Source organism: Thermobia domestica, chromosome 10 (genome assembly GCF_964235325.1).
Source record: "Thermobia domestica chromosome 10, izTheDome1.hap1.1, whole genome shotgun sequence".
Taxonomy (NCBI): domain Eukaryota; kingdom Metazoa; phylum Arthropoda; class Insecta; order Zygentoma; family Lepismatidae; genus Thermobia; species Thermobia domestica.
In genome coordinates, this window is record NC_137463.1 from 31840719 (window position 1) to 31858159 (window position 17441).

At 36.1% G+C, this 17441-nt stretch overlaps 1 protein-coding gene across 1 annotated transcript in view; it reads left to right on the forward strand.

The window, feature by feature from the left end:
- LOC145662403 (small subunit processome component 20 homolog) overlaps window positions 1-17441 on the forward strand; it is a 108555-nt gene that overhangs the window by 31764 nt on the left and 59350 nt on the right. The window contains exons 14-19 of the mRNA XM_081727943.1: window positions 603-751; window positions 3827-4259; window positions 6297-6565; window positions 7840-8140; window positions 10972-11248; window positions 15933-16130. Coding sequence (XP_081584069.1) covers window positions 603-751; window positions 3827-4259; window positions 6297-6565; window positions 7840-8140; window positions 10972-11248; window positions 15933-16130 — 1627 coding nt within the window. The remainder of the gene's footprint in view (window positions 1-602; window positions 752-3826; window positions 4260-6296; window positions 6566-7839; window positions 8141-10971; window positions 11249-15932; window positions 16131-17441) is intronic.

The window sequence follows — 17441 nt, forward strand, 5'->3', positions numbered from 1 at the left end:
TATTTCACTGAGTATTTACGCTTAATTTTCTCTTAACTTTGTCTTTCCTATCTTCCTCTTTATCATTTTTTAACCGAGTAAGCTGTCAGCGGATAGTAAATACAAGCAACTTAACACAGTAGTTGATGGATACAAGCAGAGAAGTGAATGTGTGTAATATTATGCTTTAAAATTTGTTGTAGTTAATAAGTTGCCAATTGATAACTCTATCAAGCTTCACTATTTCCCTACATATTAAAAATCAAATACAGTGTTCAGGTAAAACTTGTGGCGCAATGGTAGAGCGTTCACCTCTTGTGCATGAGGTCCCTGGTTCGATCCGAGCTCGCGCCAGGTGAACTTCGTGGTGATCAAAATACCATATTCGTGGGTTTCCTCGGGGTTGTCCCATTTCCTTCCACTTTATTCATTCCACCATTACATTCATTTAGCCTAACCGGCATAACGGTGGGACGTAAAACTCAAGGATTTCAAATATATAGGGAAATGGTGAAACTTGATGAAGTTATCAGTGGAAATATACTTCAGTTATACCTTAATTCTACCTCGATTTGTCGATTGTATAGCAAAAGCACTTTATTCATAGTGATAATTATTTCCAGAATATTGTACGGAAAAATGCAGAGTAGTGGAAAGAACTCTGCAAGCACTCATCGCTCTTTAGTATTAAGATTCCTGGCAGGTTGTCATGAGGAGGAACTGAAGATTTTTCTTGAGATGGCGTTTAAACTATATTCTTCGCACATGAAGGGTAATATTTCTTGTTTCTTTTTATTTTATTTATTATTGAAAAAAATCAGCCTTAATAACCATAGATAACTTTTTTTCATATTGCCCACATGTTTCAGTTGCTGTTCATATCCAATTGGGCAATGTTTCAACAATTCCTTTAGACATACAGATGGTGATCAGAAAAATGGAAACACCTGAACGAAATTGCAACTTACCAGATTAATATGGTGTCGGGCCACCTTTCGCCTTCAGAACAGCCTTGATGCGACGTGGGATGGAGGCATAGAGGTCGTGAATGGTAGCTAGTGGAATTTTACACCATTCCTCGTGCAGGGCATCGACCAGTTCTGTGAGAGAGGATGGAGGTGAAAATCGTCGCCGGAGTCGTGTTTCCAAGACGGACCACAGATGTTCAATTATGTTGAGATCTGGGGATTGGGCGGGCCAGGGGAGGTGTTGAACTTCATCCCGATGTTCCTCAAACCACGCTGCAACAACGCCAGCTGTGTGAATGGGTGCATTATCATCCTGGAAGATGGCGTCATTGTCCGGGAACAACATCCGGACCATAGGATGCAAGTGGTCTCCTAAAATTGCGACATTCGTCCGCTAAGTGTGACCACAGGACCCAATGAAAACCTTGATATGGCGCCGCCGCCATGTCTCACAGTTGAGCGGAGACACTGCAGATCATAAGCTTCTTTGGGCGTTCTCCACACATAAACCCGTGGTTGGGAATAGGGTGAAGGATGACTCATCTGACCATATCACACGTTTGCAGTCCTCAACGGTCCAAGTTGCATGGTCGCGGCACCATTTGCTGCGTGCGAAAGCGTTATGGTCCCTGATGAGCGGTTTGGCCCGTGCAACACGACCCCGTAAGTTCATGTCATGTAATTGTCGAAACAGGGTGGGGGAGGTGCTGATTGAGTTCCGCCGTCACTTGCTCCGCAGTGGCACGACGGTTCTGCGTGACAATGCGCTTTAATACCCGGCGTGACTTGTCACTCATGATTTTCTTCCGCCCACTGTTCCGCTTCCCCGATGTGGTTTTCCCGTGTGTTGTGTAGGCCGTCATCACCTTCGACACTGTCCCACGCGACACACCTAACACAGTAGCCACTGCCGTCACACTCACTCCACATAACCGCGCACCAACAATTTGCCCTCTTTGAAAATCTGAGAGGTCTCCCATTTTAGACTACCTCCGTCTGCTGCAGCCACTGGACACTGCTGTTCCACTGCGCCTGACGTAGTATGGAGACCGACCTAACACACCACCACCAGCGGTTCGGTGCTGCGGGCGCCACGACACCACTGCCAACCCATGCATCTGACGTGTTGCCAACTACAGGTGTTTCCATTTTTCTGATCACCATCTGTATATTATCCTATAACTTACAAAGAGCGAAAAAGCTATTTGACTGGATCGGGACTCGAACCCGGAATGTCCGGCATACCGTGTCAATGCGCTAACTACTACACCACCCAGTCCGCTTCCCAGTGTGGTACGGTATGCCGGATATCCCGAATTCGAGTCTCGGGCCAGTCAAATCACTTTTTCGCTTTCTGTGAGTTATTGAATTCACACCTATAGGGGATTTGGTGTCTAAAGGTAAGTTTAAATCGGTTGTTTCCTCGTTTCATTAATATATATTATCCTACTTTGAATTTTAATTCCTGTAGATGTCTTGTACCATTTGTCTTTCGGTTCTTCTCTGAAGTCTTGGCCTCATTAGCTAAAAAATAGAAGAAACCTGAATTAAAGTTTTGTTATGGATACCTTGAACAGTATCTAGATGAATGTGCATAGGTCGGGACGAACGAACGGACGGTCAGACATTCAAACTTCACTTTTTCGGCATGCAGGAGTCATAAAACGTGAAAATCATTGAAATGTCGAAGTCGATATTTTTCACGATAAGCATTCTGCTGTTGTTGCTCGAAAGTAAATAGAAAGCAATAAGAAAAAGATCACACTTGCAACGATCAAAATGTGTAAGTAGTGCAAGGAATCTAGAGTAATTACACAGTGTGAAGTGAGTGTTATCTTCATACACATTTTACACAGTGTGAAGTGAGTGTCTTTATTAATAAATAACTAAAGTGTCCCAAAATTCACGCAGAAGTAATTTTGATAGAAAACACAGGTTTATAATTAAAAATTGTAAACTTTTTATTGATTCATAAAGTATACAGTAAAGGGTTATATAAGGAATAGCAGATCGAGTAAATGGCCTCCATGGCTTTGCTGGTACATAGATACTCTTTTGTTGAAATTTTCCATGACCGTGTTGCATAAATAAGGCAGAATTTGTTGATACAGCGCTCAATTTCATCCTTCAAGGCATGTAAGCATGAAGATGTAAAACTTTCGTGAGAATACGCTGTAAAGAGCTTTTCGAAATGACCAATTCTTGATCATGGTGTCGAATTGATGTTCCTGGAGTCTCAGCAATACTCTTACGAACTGCTTCGGTGCTTTGTGTTGAACGACCTGAAGGACGGCGAGAGGGTTAAAAGATCACATATTGATCCAGTCTCCCAAATTTTTAAAATTAATCTCCTCACATTTGATGAAGTTAAAAATCACTATTCCAATCAAATTTTGTACGAAAATTGCGAACTGGAGTTGCCAAGCCTTTGTTACTTTTAAAATATTGCTCAACAATGAAAACGTGCTTTTTTTCGTATAGCGCTCCATTTTTTTTTTTTTTTTTTTTCGTTGGCAGCACTTTACTGCAGAAATGGCGCAAAATTGAAATCTTGTGTGAATTTTGGGATATCCATTATTCAAGATTTCTATTAACGCACTTTGAACCTAGTTAAATCATTAAAAGCAGTAACCTTTATTTTACTGTTGTGCCTATTTGGTCATATCTGTCTGATAGCTCAATTTTCCCGGTAATCACGAAACATGATTGTAATTCTCGCCAGTCCAGCTTTTTTTTTTTATTTTTTAAGTCAAAATAATAGCTTTCGTCATAACAAAAATAATAACTTACAACATAACAATAAAATGTAGCATGATTAAAAAATGATGCATTTTCAGGTGATATTTTTAACTAAGTAAGATTTATCTTATTGCACGCAGGAGATATTTTGGAGATGGTTGACTCCATCATGTCATCCATTGATCTGAAGAATGTCATCCCTTTCAAGAGGCTTCAAGCTTCACTGAATCTCGTTGGCATTATTTTGAGCAAATTTGGAAATTTGATGGATAAGCTTCTGACCTACTTACTTCGCCTATTGGTTTGTATTAGTGCTATTGTTGCTGCTTTGTGTGAACGGAAGGACGACATTCGTGAAGGATATAAGCCTCCTTTGAGAAACTTACGAAACTCCTGTATTCAGAAGATAACTCAGTTTTTCAGCCAGTTTGACAAGTATCCGTGGACTGCAAAGGAAATTGATGCAATATTTAATGTTGTTGTGTGGCCTTATTTGGAAAAACTTCCCATTGAAGGTATCCATAGCCCTACAGCACTGCTACGATTGTTCATGCAGTGGAGTGAAAACCCAAGGTTAGTAACTTCTTGCCTTCTGATATTAAAAATATATTGTTTATGATTTTAAGGATGTTAATAATGGTTTCTTCTTTTTAGTATTTTGATCTTTCGTTTTAACAAATTTCAGAAAAGGTAGCGCTTCTTAATTCGTCTCGTTTATGTTGTATGTTGTGTCTATGTTCACGCATAACTTCGAAATAGGTCCACCGATTTTTATTTTTATTTTATTTTATTTTATTTTTATTTTATGTAGCATGATTAAAAAATGATGCATTTTCAGGTGATATTTTTAACTAAGTAAGATTTATCTTATTGCACGCAGGAGATATTTTGGAGATGGTTGACTCCATCATGTCATCCATTGATCTGAAGAATGTCATCCCTTTCAAGAGGCTTCAAGCTTCACTGAATCTCGTTGGCATTATTTTGAGCAAATTTGGAAATTTGATGGATAAGCTATTTTTTTTAATTTTTTTTATTTTATTTTATTTATTTTTTTGAAAGAAATCTCTCTTGTTTTTTCCCGGTGGTTCCATAAAAATTTAGTCCGCATGTAGTGAGAGTCTTCGGAGCTATACCATGAAATACCTTAACGGATGCAGTGTGGAAACCGTAATGAACCGCTTAATATGCGTATGTTCATGAATAACTTGAGCATAGGTGCATCGATTTTGATATATTTTACTTATTTTTATTTATATTTTTCTTTTTTGAGACAGTACCGTATAAACTTCGTGAGAATCTAACAGTCTTTGTAGACCATGAAATTCCTTAACGGCTAGCAGTATTTATGCCATAATTGTATGTATGATCGCGCATAACTTTGTATAAGTACACCAATTTTATTCATTTACTTTCTCTATGGAGGAGTATTCTTTTCCAGTGGTCCCGTTGTAATTAGACAACGTAAGGACTGTTCCGTACAACATTCATTGTAATTGCATCATAAGTGCCAAAATTACAACAGTTTGGGAATTTTTTGACTGTCCGTCGTATTATAAAGTAAGAGGGACTCACTCATTAATACCCAGACCATACTACTATAGGTAGAAACGTGAAATATAGACAGAATATTTCTTTTCTCATGGAAGCAAAAAACAGAAAAATATTTTTTTTAAAAAAAAGCACTTTTAAGGATGGTAAAGGAGGTTAACTTTTGCCAAGAACAAAGGATTATTAATTGTCAACTATTAACAATAAAATTTGGATAGAGCTCCTTCGTGGTTATCTGTTTAGCGTTTACACCTTTGATGTAAGGGACTCGCATTCGATTCCCGACGGGAGCTCATGTGGTTCGGATTCCACGTTAATCAGTAGATCCACGTCTCATATAGCCTCACTGCTGAAAGGGACGCTGAAACCCAAAATCTACTAAACTCGAAATTTGGAAAATGATTTTGGAAACCAGTCAGGACGTCTATATAAAAGTGACATTTCAGCATGTGTCTCGTAAAACTGGAGAAATAACTGGAAAGTACCGGTCAGGATTCTCTGCCGCGTGATGCGATGCATATTAGAATAGTCTAAAGTTGTACATCAGCTTTATTTTCAAGAAGTTACAGTTTCAAAATCAACGATTATCTTGATTATATTCCTTTATTTATCAAGGACTGTCTAAAAATTTTCATCGCCCAAGTGATTGCTTTCCTCATCTGCTCACGATCAGTTAAATCACTACGTTACTCAGTTCATTCCAATTTTTATAGTATACAAAATCACCCCAGTAAAATCTGAAAACACAATATATAAACAAATGAAAACAGCTACGTCGTGGAGTTCACACACGTCAAACCCAGTGTACTTAGTAACCTCCTTATGTGTCAACAGGTCACAACCGCTTGATTGAACATACGTTTTAGGTATTAATCCCATTTGCTGTTTCCAGCAAAATTGCATATTAATCTACCTAAGTGAAAGATTGCTTTATTCAGATTCACTATATAAAAATAAGTAGTGATAGAACTTCGTCAGTATACCTGAGGTGTAAAACTATCAGAGTACGTGACATCAAATATTAGACTTGTAAAATATTTGTCTTTCTTCTTGTTTCAGATATTTTGTGTTGCTGTCGAAACATTTCGACGACAAGGAGCATATTTCTCCTTTACCTTTCGTTATAAATCTTCTTGGAAGAGAACAAACGCATGAGTCTGTACGAGGAGCCATCCTGGATCTTGTTGAACGACTGTTGAGTTTTCAAGATTACGAAGAATCGAGCCAGGATGGCAATGAAGAAGAAGAAGAAGAAGAACAGAAAGCCCCATCAATTCCAGTCAATTGCATGCTACCGATAAATGAAGACTATTTATCACATTTAAAATGTACGTGACGAGGTCAACTGAGATTAATTTATATCATTTATCCTAAGTAAAGTAGGTTAAAAAGATTGTGCGAGTAAGAATAAAAACACATTTATGGTATTAATTAAGAATTAACGTTCTGATAACAAGTGACAAACGTATTAGTTCGTGTACCACGCTAATCCTAATAACAAACAGTAACAGTAATAAATATCGCTACCTGTCCTAGCTTTTGCCTGTATAACACTTAAGTAATTGCATGAGTATGGTATGGAATTTGGGATGATGGGTGGGTAAACAAACAAACAAAGAAAAAGTTACAGGTAAACGATTAGAATTTTTAATTACGTACGATTATTAATGCAAAAAATCACGTTTTACACTACACTATGCTGTGGATTCGAGGAATTTTCCATCTTGGCTAGCTGAACCTGCGCTCTCTACACAGCGCATCATTCACATATGAGCATGAATTTCCTTGTCATTCCTCACATATGTACATGTCTCTTTACAGACACAAGTGAAAGACGTGTTGATAAAAATCGCAAGGGATATCATAAAGGAAGATTTTTTAAAATGATTTTTTTTTTCTATATCCCGCACCGTTTGCAAGATTTGAGCCTACTTCCGGTTGGGATTTCTAATTCATGCATGATCTGTGTTTTCTTTCTTCATGCATTCAGAATGTAATATGGAAATATATTACACATACAAATAATTATAGTGTCAGTGATAGATGGTGTTCATTGGGCAAAACACCCCAAAGAATAAAGATTCATCTTAGCCTGGAGAAATTGTTACCCTTCGTTTTTCATTATCATTCGGCCATGAAACAAACACCGGAGAGATATACCAATCCCGTATACAAATGTGTGGTGTTGGAATGTATAACTCGTAGGATATGATGCTTTACTTTTTTAAAATTTCAGTACTTCCAGTGTACCCCTTAAAAAACGTAATAAAGAAATAACGGCCATTTTTTTAAAATATTCAATTAGAACTAAACAAACTACACAAAATTTGCAATCGATCAGTGAAAACGGCATCTTTCTAGAACCTATGGTTTTTCGAAAGGATTGGGCACAAACATATAAACTTTCCTTGACCACAAAGATATAAACCTAGTATTTTAATATTTAGATAATATACGGATTAAGTGTTTCATCTTGAAGTACTGTATATGTCTGGGTTGACTTTAGATTCAGCATTTTATGTGAACTTCGTCTTGTCCTTTTCTAGATTATTACTTGAACAATTTTATTAATAAAATTATAACTACTTTTAATCTATTCCAGTATCAGAGAAACCAAATTATGGGAGCAAACTACTCTTGCCTCATGTACCAGCAATCTTACAATATCTACAACGTTATTTTGGAGAATTAAAGAAGGGTGCTTCTGCGAATAAACGCGATTTAAACATCCTGTCTCGCATATCAGAGCTTGTGTTTGACCCTGAACTGAGTGCAACGCTTCTGGACTTGCTTTTACCCTTGTTGTTGAGGAAAAGTCAAAGCAATGAACAAGTTATTACCCACTTGTTGACCACAGTTAATAATCTTATAAGAAATGTGGAATCACCAAACAAATATTTAAGGTAAACTATCTTTGTTAATTTTTAGCTGCTAGTTCTTTTTTTCTTTCTCTTTCTTTCCTTCCAAAATTTCTTTTATGGAGACGGGAAATAAAGTTTTAGGTAAATATGTATTTAATTTTTCCTTTTGCGTAAAAGATAGACCATACATGAAAAACAAAAAAGTAGGGAAACGTATACCTAGGCAATTTGTTATATGTTTGTAACTTATGATGTAATTAGATACATTTCATTTTACATAAAAATTTTAATTTTATCACAGTCACTTTTTCTTTTCTAAAATTTTGTTCTCTGCTCGGAAAGCCTACAATTGTAGGCGTAATATTTTAATAATGAGGCTTGCAACAAAGATCCAAATGAAGTTTAAAAAATGTGATATAAACTCTCCTATGGATAAGTGTACAGGAATTTTCAGATCAGATATTCACTTTTTCCTTTATTATTATTATTATTATTATTATTATTATTATTATTATTATTATTATTATTATTATTTAGTTGTATGATTATGCCATACAAAAGTGTTGAGAATTCTTCAGTAATGGCATACTTTGAAATTAAAGCCTAAAATAGAATCTTGGATTCGTGCAAATGTACAACACATTTTCGTACTTTATGATATATATATACCAGATTTCCTCTCTCCTTCCATGTCCAGTGCTTCAAAAAGAAAATCTCTCCGTATGCGCTACTTAAATAATAGATTCGTATTTTCTGTATTAGAAAAAAAAATGTAAGTCCGGTGATTCAATAGAAATGTAAACCGTACTGGTAGTGAAAATCATTTCAAAATGATTTCAAATCCATTTTTCTAACAGTTTAGTATTGAAAAAACACATTTATGCAAATTATCAAAATGGAGTTTTTAGACCTAATAGTTTGGAGATGTGGTAAAAGACGACATAATTCTTAACCCAGCCTTCACTTGCTAGGAGTCAAATTTCTCAGAACTTCATCTTAACCTGTCTAGGGTTTAAAGAGAGCATTTCAAAATTCAATATCTGGTGATAAGTGAGTCCATAGGTTTATTCTTATATATATAAATCAGGTGATAGGTTGCTGTGCAAGCACACTGCTTAGTATTCAAACTTTTTCTTCGAAAATTTTGGCCTGTATATACAATAGTGGAGATTGGACAAATGGACAAAATTGACATACTGTTCTTGTTGTGATACTTCAAGATTTACTGAAAAATAGTTTCCACAATATAAAAATGAAATGAAATCTTTGAGTTTTACGCCGGTTAGGCTAAAGGAGACGGTGATGGTGAGTAATGAATGAAATGGTGGAATGAAGAAAGTGTGAGGAAACGGGAGAGCCCCGAGAAAACCCACGCACACGGTGTTTGTCCACCATAAAGTTCACTTGGCGGGGGCTGGGATCGAACCCGGGACCCCAAGCACCAGAGGTGAACGCTCTACCGCTGAGCCACCACGGCTCCTTTCCACAATATAATCTATTCTCCAGAGGCAGTTATCGTATATTTGTAATGGACTCCAAAAGTGTACTGAGTTGATCATATGCAAGGTGAATCTGAAATATGGGTACACGTTTGATTGCATCGTGTGATGGCTCTGTTGTGTCTATGGAAAATGAAATAGTGCCATTCGAAAATCAATTCTTCTAATTAGAAAACAGTACCAACCAAACTCACGTCGTTGCCTCAAGCTGCGTGTTGCTGACATCCGTGCTACTGCTACTTTCATCAGGAAGTTCTTGTTTTCTGGATGTTTCCCGTTGTAAGCATTTACTCCACTTTCTCACGGTTGATGGCAGAACTGGTACGTTAAAATCACGTCTTGTCTGTCTCACGGCTTCACAATCATTCTGGTATGCAATTTTGAACGCAGTAACTTTAATTTGCTGCTGTGATTGGAACGAAGGGGTCGGTGTCAAATATAGAGGAAGGAAGGGAGAAAATATAACAGGTGATTAGTTTTCGATACCTAGTAGTGATGATATGAAGTGCGAATGTGAAATAAAAGCAAGAAATGGTGAAAGAAGCCTTTAGGAGAAAGAAAAGACTATTTTTGTGGGACCTTGAATAAAGAGTTGAGAAAAAGACTCAATAGTGAAGTATTGTGCTATATGGATCAGAAACATGCGCACTACGCAAAAATGATGAAAAATGACTGGAACCTTTTGAAATGTTTGTGTGAAGAAGAATGGAGAGATTAGCTGGGTCGAGGAGAAAAAGAATGAGTGTTAAAAATGATGAGAGAGAAAAGAACAATTTTAGATATTATTAAGAAGAGGGGGAGAAACTGGTTGGGACATTGGCTAAAAAGGAACTGTATCATGAAGGACGTGCTAGAGGGTATGGTGGCAGGAAAGAGAGGGAGAGGGCAAAGGAGACTACAATTAATGGATGATATCAAAACAAAGAAATCGTACGTAAGGACGAAGAGATTAGCGGGAGACTGTTTAGCATGGAAGCTTCACAGTTGCAGCAAGTGAACTGCCAATAATGGCAGAATACCTATGATGATGGTGCTTGTTCAATGCCATCTTGGCTAATGACGTAAGCTTAGGTTCGTGACTCTTATCTGAATTTAAAAAAAGTTTCAACTTTTTTATACTATTTACGATTTCCCTTTACAAGGTACATAACACACTACATTTACTTTAAACGTGGAGCCATATTTTTTACTCACCCTGTATATAATAGTCTACCTCCTCAGCGGAGTATCTCTACTTATTTTAATTTTTAAAGTCAGGATGATTTCCTGTTTATTTTTTAAATTAACGTATTTAGTTAAATTTAGTTAAAATTCCTCTTTCTGATATGTATAGTAATTTCCTGTATTTAAACTGACTCGTTTTAATTCTTCCAGAGTTATAGCTCCATTATTTGGAACAATCAGTGGTCGTATACCTCGTAGTATTTTGTGTAGTATAGTGGAATCAATAGGAGAAAGTACTCCCGAAGTACAGCCCATAGCTTGTATTATTTCGGAGTTAAATTCCTGGGATAAAAAACGTTTCGAGGAACCTGACTACAATACCCGTTTGGATGCTTACAAAAAGCTTCAAGATCTATTCCAAGCTGACCCAACGCAGGTGGATTTTGGATTGCTGGCCATCTACAATTGCTTCTACTTTATTAAGACGGTAAGTTGAAAAAAGGGAGCAGAAACTCAAAACTGATAAAGGTTGTAACATGGTTTAGTTGATTTTCCATAAAATATCTGTTTATTATGATGTATCTGACAAAGCAGCAGAGACGCTACAGCTTTCCGCAAGACTGGATAGATTCATAGTAGATAACTATAAGAAGAAATCCTTAGTGTAAGATTTCACACGACCAGCTGAACTTGCATAAACTAATCGACACTTCGTGAACTATATTTCTTAACATATCGCATTATACCATTTATTGCACAGAAGCATTAAGTCACAGAATATTTATACGAGAGTTATCCAGAAAGTAACACGTTTTGAAATAAAATAAATAACAGAATAAACAAACCAAATTGTATTATATACCTTTGAAAGGTATACTTTTATGCTATTTTTCCACATAATCGCCATGCAAATTGAGGCACTTATCATACCGTGGCACAAATTTTTCAATACTGTCGCCATAGAAATCTGCCGCCTGCGATTTCAACCACTGGTTTACACTGGCGTACAGTTCAGCGTCAGTATCAAAGCGTAGTGTGACAAGCCATGTCTTCATCGCTGGGAAGAAGTGGTAGTCGCTCGGCGTCAAATCCAGGCTGTATGGTGGGTGATCGAACACCGCCCATCCAAAACCATCCAAGAGTTGTGTGTGGATGTACGTAGTCGTGAAAAAGTTTTCCCCGGCGCTGGATTTCAATTGGCTTGTGGTTTTTTGCCAACAAAAACGTAATCACATAACGCACCTTACAAGAGGCCGGAATTTCTATTGCAGCGCACACTGTAACACAGAAAGCACAGTAAGAGCGTCACAGTCCTTACGACGCAACCACACCTGGATGCGTACTGAGTGTGGCAACGTTCTGACACCAAGATGGCGACTCTAGCCCCATCTACGGCCGCAGTAGGCCAAAACGTCTGCGACTTTCTGGACAGCCCTCCTATAAATGCATATAGATTCATTCAGTAGAAGTACAACTGTTGTGGACTAAATATCATCGAATGTAAGCGTAAGTATAATGGCTGACATCTGAATCAAATCGTCAAAAAAACAACCATTTTCATAGTTTGGTTACGTACATATATTAATATTAACAGATTCTTTTACTGTTATCGTTTCATTATTCAGAATAAAGTTAAGGACATTTACTTTAAACCTAAAAGAAATAATTGAAATACAAAGACGTAGAAAGTTGGACAGACAGGACGTAGGCCTATTGATTTAGCAGACCATTATATCACATACTTCAGCCATCAAACCCAATCAGTACTAATATACAACAAATTAAAGGTTTGCTAGATACTTTTTAGCGTATCTATATAGCAACAAAACTATGTTGACACCGTAGACAATTATTTGACGGAACGTTTAAATTATAGACCAATACTTTTTCCCCGATTTTGTCAGTGCAATCGATTTTCGTTATAGAATAAACAAAAGAAAATTAGTAGGAACTAACTCATTCAATGTATAGCCTATTTAACTCGGAAGTTCAATGCCACTTACATAAAAGCTCTCCATTGACTTCTGTTCTTAGCCAACTGGATCCAATTTCTACTTCGTATTCCTATTTCTGCGAGATCCATCTTAATATTGTCCTCCCATCTGCGCTTAGGCCTTCCTAATGGTTGTTTTCCGATTGGATTTTCAGGTAAAATTTTGAAAGCGTTCCTACTTTCTTCCATTCCGACTACCGGTATATGGCAGGCTTCATTAGTGGGAATGTTCAACATAATACAGGTAGATTCTCGCCAAAACCTAACAAAATAAATACGAAATATGTAGTAAGAAGGAGCAAACGTATGGAGCAAAACAGAAATAAAATAAATAAATGAAAATCAACAAATTAACAAATTACAGAACTTTAAATGTTAATAACAAAATATGTACTTTACGATGGACAGAATATTTTTGAGAGATGTCATAATCATATCAATCAGAGTGCCATGGCAATCGGACACGGAAAACGTAATTGCTGCGGATACGAAGTAGTCTGTAACTGACCAACTAATTATATGGCCTATGGAACCCGAAGGTTCATTGCCGCGTTCACAAAAGCTCTCCACTGACTTCTATCCTTAGCCAATCGGATCCAGTTTCTACTTTGTATTTCTATTTTTACGTGATCCATCTTAATATTGTCCTCCCATCTGCGCCTAGGTCTTCCTAATGGTCGTTTTCATATTGGTGTACCAGTTAAGACTTTGAAAGAGTTCCTACTTTCTTCCATTCTGTCTACATGACCTGCCCACCGGAGCCTCCTAGATTTGATGACCCTAACAATGTTTGGTAAACCGTATAAATTATGTAGTTCCTCGTTATGAAGTTTCCGCCATTCCCCATTTCCGTTCCTCTTGGGTCCGAATATTCTCTCAGAATCTTATTTTCAGATACTTTCAGTCTACCTTCTTCCCTCGGAGTACGGCAACCATGTTTCGCAACCATACAACATAACAGGCATGATTGTCATTTTATATATTTTAAGCTTCAAATTCCTCGACAGAATTCGCGACGACAAAAGGTTTTGAACTCGATTTCAGTCTATACTTAATTTCTTCGTGGATATGTTGAACTTGTATCTTAAGATAAAATGGAACGCAATTCTGTAGAATAGAAAAGAGTTTCTCTCTATAATTTCAGCAGCTAACTGTGGGGTGTCGTTTATTATCTCGTTCGTCTGAGCTCAATTCCTTCCCCTTTTACTCTTAAAGGGTGGCTCCTTGGTAAACGCTCACTTCTAGTGCAAGCGGCCCTGTTTGATTCTAGGCGTATAAATTTGTAACGAACAATATTGTGTCCTTGAATTTTCGTTTCGTCTCACATTCTTATTCGTCAAAGGTCCCATAATCATTTAGTTGCAGATAATCATCCATCTCGTTTAGCCTACAGGGAAAACTTTGTGACGGTTAACTAAAGATTTTAGCTCCCTCGTAACTGTATGGTTAGCTTACGCGTCTTTGGTTCGGGAGAGCTGGATTCGGTTTTTGATAGCTGGTCATGTGATTCGGATCCCACGTTATGTTATGTTGTAGGTCCATGTCTCATATAGCCTAGCTGCTGAACGGAACGCTGTACTCTAATCATTCAGTCAGATAAACTAAAGATTCCAGTTTTTAACTGTGGAATTACAGCCACATTTAGCTATTGAAATTATCAAGACATTCATGGAACTGTTATTATTACATTTTTTGTTAGAGACTTTCGTGTGTTAAAATGTAGAAAAATCTTTTATGGGCTAACTGAACAAATAAAAGTTTGGAAAGAACTACAAATCTTTTGTTCTCAAGGGTTAAAGTTGTATTTGTGACAAAGATATATTTTAACAGTGAAATTGGATTATCTTTTCCCTTTTTGCCATATTAAATCCTATTACAATATTTTGCTGGACAATTTCTTATAGTTAATCGTAATTTGAATTAAAATACAATGTTTACTCGAATGCAAATAGAACCCCTTCGAATATAAGCACCCATAAAAATTTTTGTCGGTTTTGAGAATTCGTTTACTATGCGTTATCACACAAGGACCTATTATGAAATCAGTAGAGAAAGTTAATGCGATTACCAAACGAAGGGCTTAACATTGGTAGCAAAACCAATGACTTGTTAGAAATGTCTTTCCAGATGGTCACCTATACTACCTCTGTCCATTGTGAATAATATGCTTGAACTTACATACAGTTATATTTATCGCATGGGTATTAACTATTGTCATCCATTGTGGTGGTGTTAAGTGATGGTAGGCGGCACTAGTCAATGGGATACTAGCAGTTAATCTACGTAACTTAGAATATTTAGTTTATCGTTCTTTGGTTTTCTGTTCAATAGTGGTTTAAGATTATTGCAATCTTATTTAGTGGCTGTTATAATTACTCATATTTAATGGAGCGGTTGACTAATATAGGTCATATAATGTTGCATAATAAGTATGAGCGGTGTAACATGTATTGTCACTATAATTAGTGGATACAAATAAACAAGAATTTTAGGAATGATCCAGAAAAATGCCATCTTTCCCAATAATTAGTTTTTGGTCAGGAACCACAAAATTTTTGAACGGCCTCTAAATTAAGTTTTCGTATTTTTTAGGAAATAAGCACATCATACTCAGTTAATTGATAGTTTGGGTTTGGCTACACTGTATGTAGTTCTTCCAGATGTAAAACTACAAGAAAATTTTTGATAGAAATATAGGGGATCTTTTGATCCAGAAATTGGGGTTTTATGTTCATTGTTTACAATAACTTTAAAGTTTATAGATAGCTTGACGGCTATGATAGGAAATAGTAAAATACTTTCAATTTCCACTTGTACACAACCTTAAGAAAAACATCTGCCAGTATTTCTATCATTTGTTGAAAAGCGTTGCGATTATCCCCTCTCGAATTTTATCCGTACATTTTTAAAAGGAGAAAAAGGGGGAGGATGCCTATATTCGAGTAAATATGGTAAAGTTATTCTTGATATGAAAATCTTAAAATTCGACACTGTTTAGTCTTTGAAACTTGCAAAATGTAACAGTAAGAAGAGAGAGAAACTTGCCTAAGAATTTTAAAATAGAACAGAACTTCACCCCGTTCTGTTTAATTGAAACTTCCAGAAATAAATTTTTCTGTCTTTACCTATTTTTTTTTCCCCCACAGATTGAATTTTTATTGAAATTTGTCTTTTACAGGAAAAGGACCTTGCTCTCAGAGACAACTCTGCACATTGTTTGAAAATCCTTGCTCCAACTATAACGCTGGGTGTTCAGAACATACCGGAAAAGCGAAATCTATTCCTGAACGATACGATTATTCAGTTACTTCGGAAAGGTGTTCGTGATAAGTCGGAAACAGTCCGACATGAGTTCATTGCGTTATTAGGTGTTATGGTAAGTATATATACCTATATTTTATTTTAACTTTCTGTAACAGTGTTTCATAGAAGTTTATTTTCCTTGTTAACACTTACATTTTTTTAAATCTTGATTAAAAGAAAGACTAAAAGAAGGATGTAAGAGAATCAGGGAGATTCTCTTATGGTTGAAATAATTAGACAAGTAATAAATTTTATTGATAATAAGTATTAATTCTATTGATAGGGGATGTGATGTTTGAATTAGAATGAATATTAGAATTGTTAGAATTATAAGTAATATTCAAATTATTTTAATTTCAAGAGGTAGTTTATTAAAATATTAGTTTTGGGGACTGAAGATAAGTTTAGACTTTCCCTTGATGCTTTTAGAATTAAGTTCATTAATGCTTTATAAAACCAACGTTTTGATTAAACTATAACAGCTTATGAAAATATTATTTGGATTTTGTTTCTTAGTTATTTTAGGAATAACTAAAATAATTCAACGTATGCATTTGTTGATAAGACTTGAGTTTATGGTATGAGGCAGACTTGAGTTTCTGCCTTCTTGAATGTACACTCATGTCCAAAATTATTGTCGCATATCTATAAATATGTTGTTGTAGGAATATAATTTGATAACGGATTCGCCCGGTATTTCTTATAATGTTGCTATGTGTATATTCGGCAAAGACATGTATGTGGCAAATTTCATGTCAAAAGAGCAGTAAATAAGAACAATAAAACGAAAATAAAACTTTCTTGTCCATTTAGCAACATTTTGTTTTACTCACTCTAATTTTTGTGTTTATAATTCTTTTCCTATATTATACAGTAGGAAACATAATGTTTCCTATGAATTTACCACAAATATACATTTCCCGATTACACACATAGCATCAGTATTAAAAGTACCCTGCAAAATCATTATCGAATTATGTTCTTACAAGAAGACAGTTATAGATATGCGACAATCATTTTGGACATGAGTGTACATCGAAACTGGTAAGTGCATTAACTGCTTATACTCTTTTCTCTGTAATTTTGGAACGAATGGATCGATGACTGTAGATTACAGTAAACTATTTAAAATAACGATCTAATTGTGTTAGAAAAGTGTATTCTTTTCCATCTGTTAGCTCCGTATATGAGATGTTATTGCACTTACGAGCTTGATTGCAGTATTATATAAATATTGGTATTAATTGTACAGTCAACGACAAAAGTTCTTTCCGTCTGGTAAAATTTATTTTGAGAATAACGGTGGTAGGGTTGGAACACGTTGAAAATCACTTTCTTTTCAGTTTACTGAAAACTGTACTTAAATTGTCTTTCTATTCCGAAG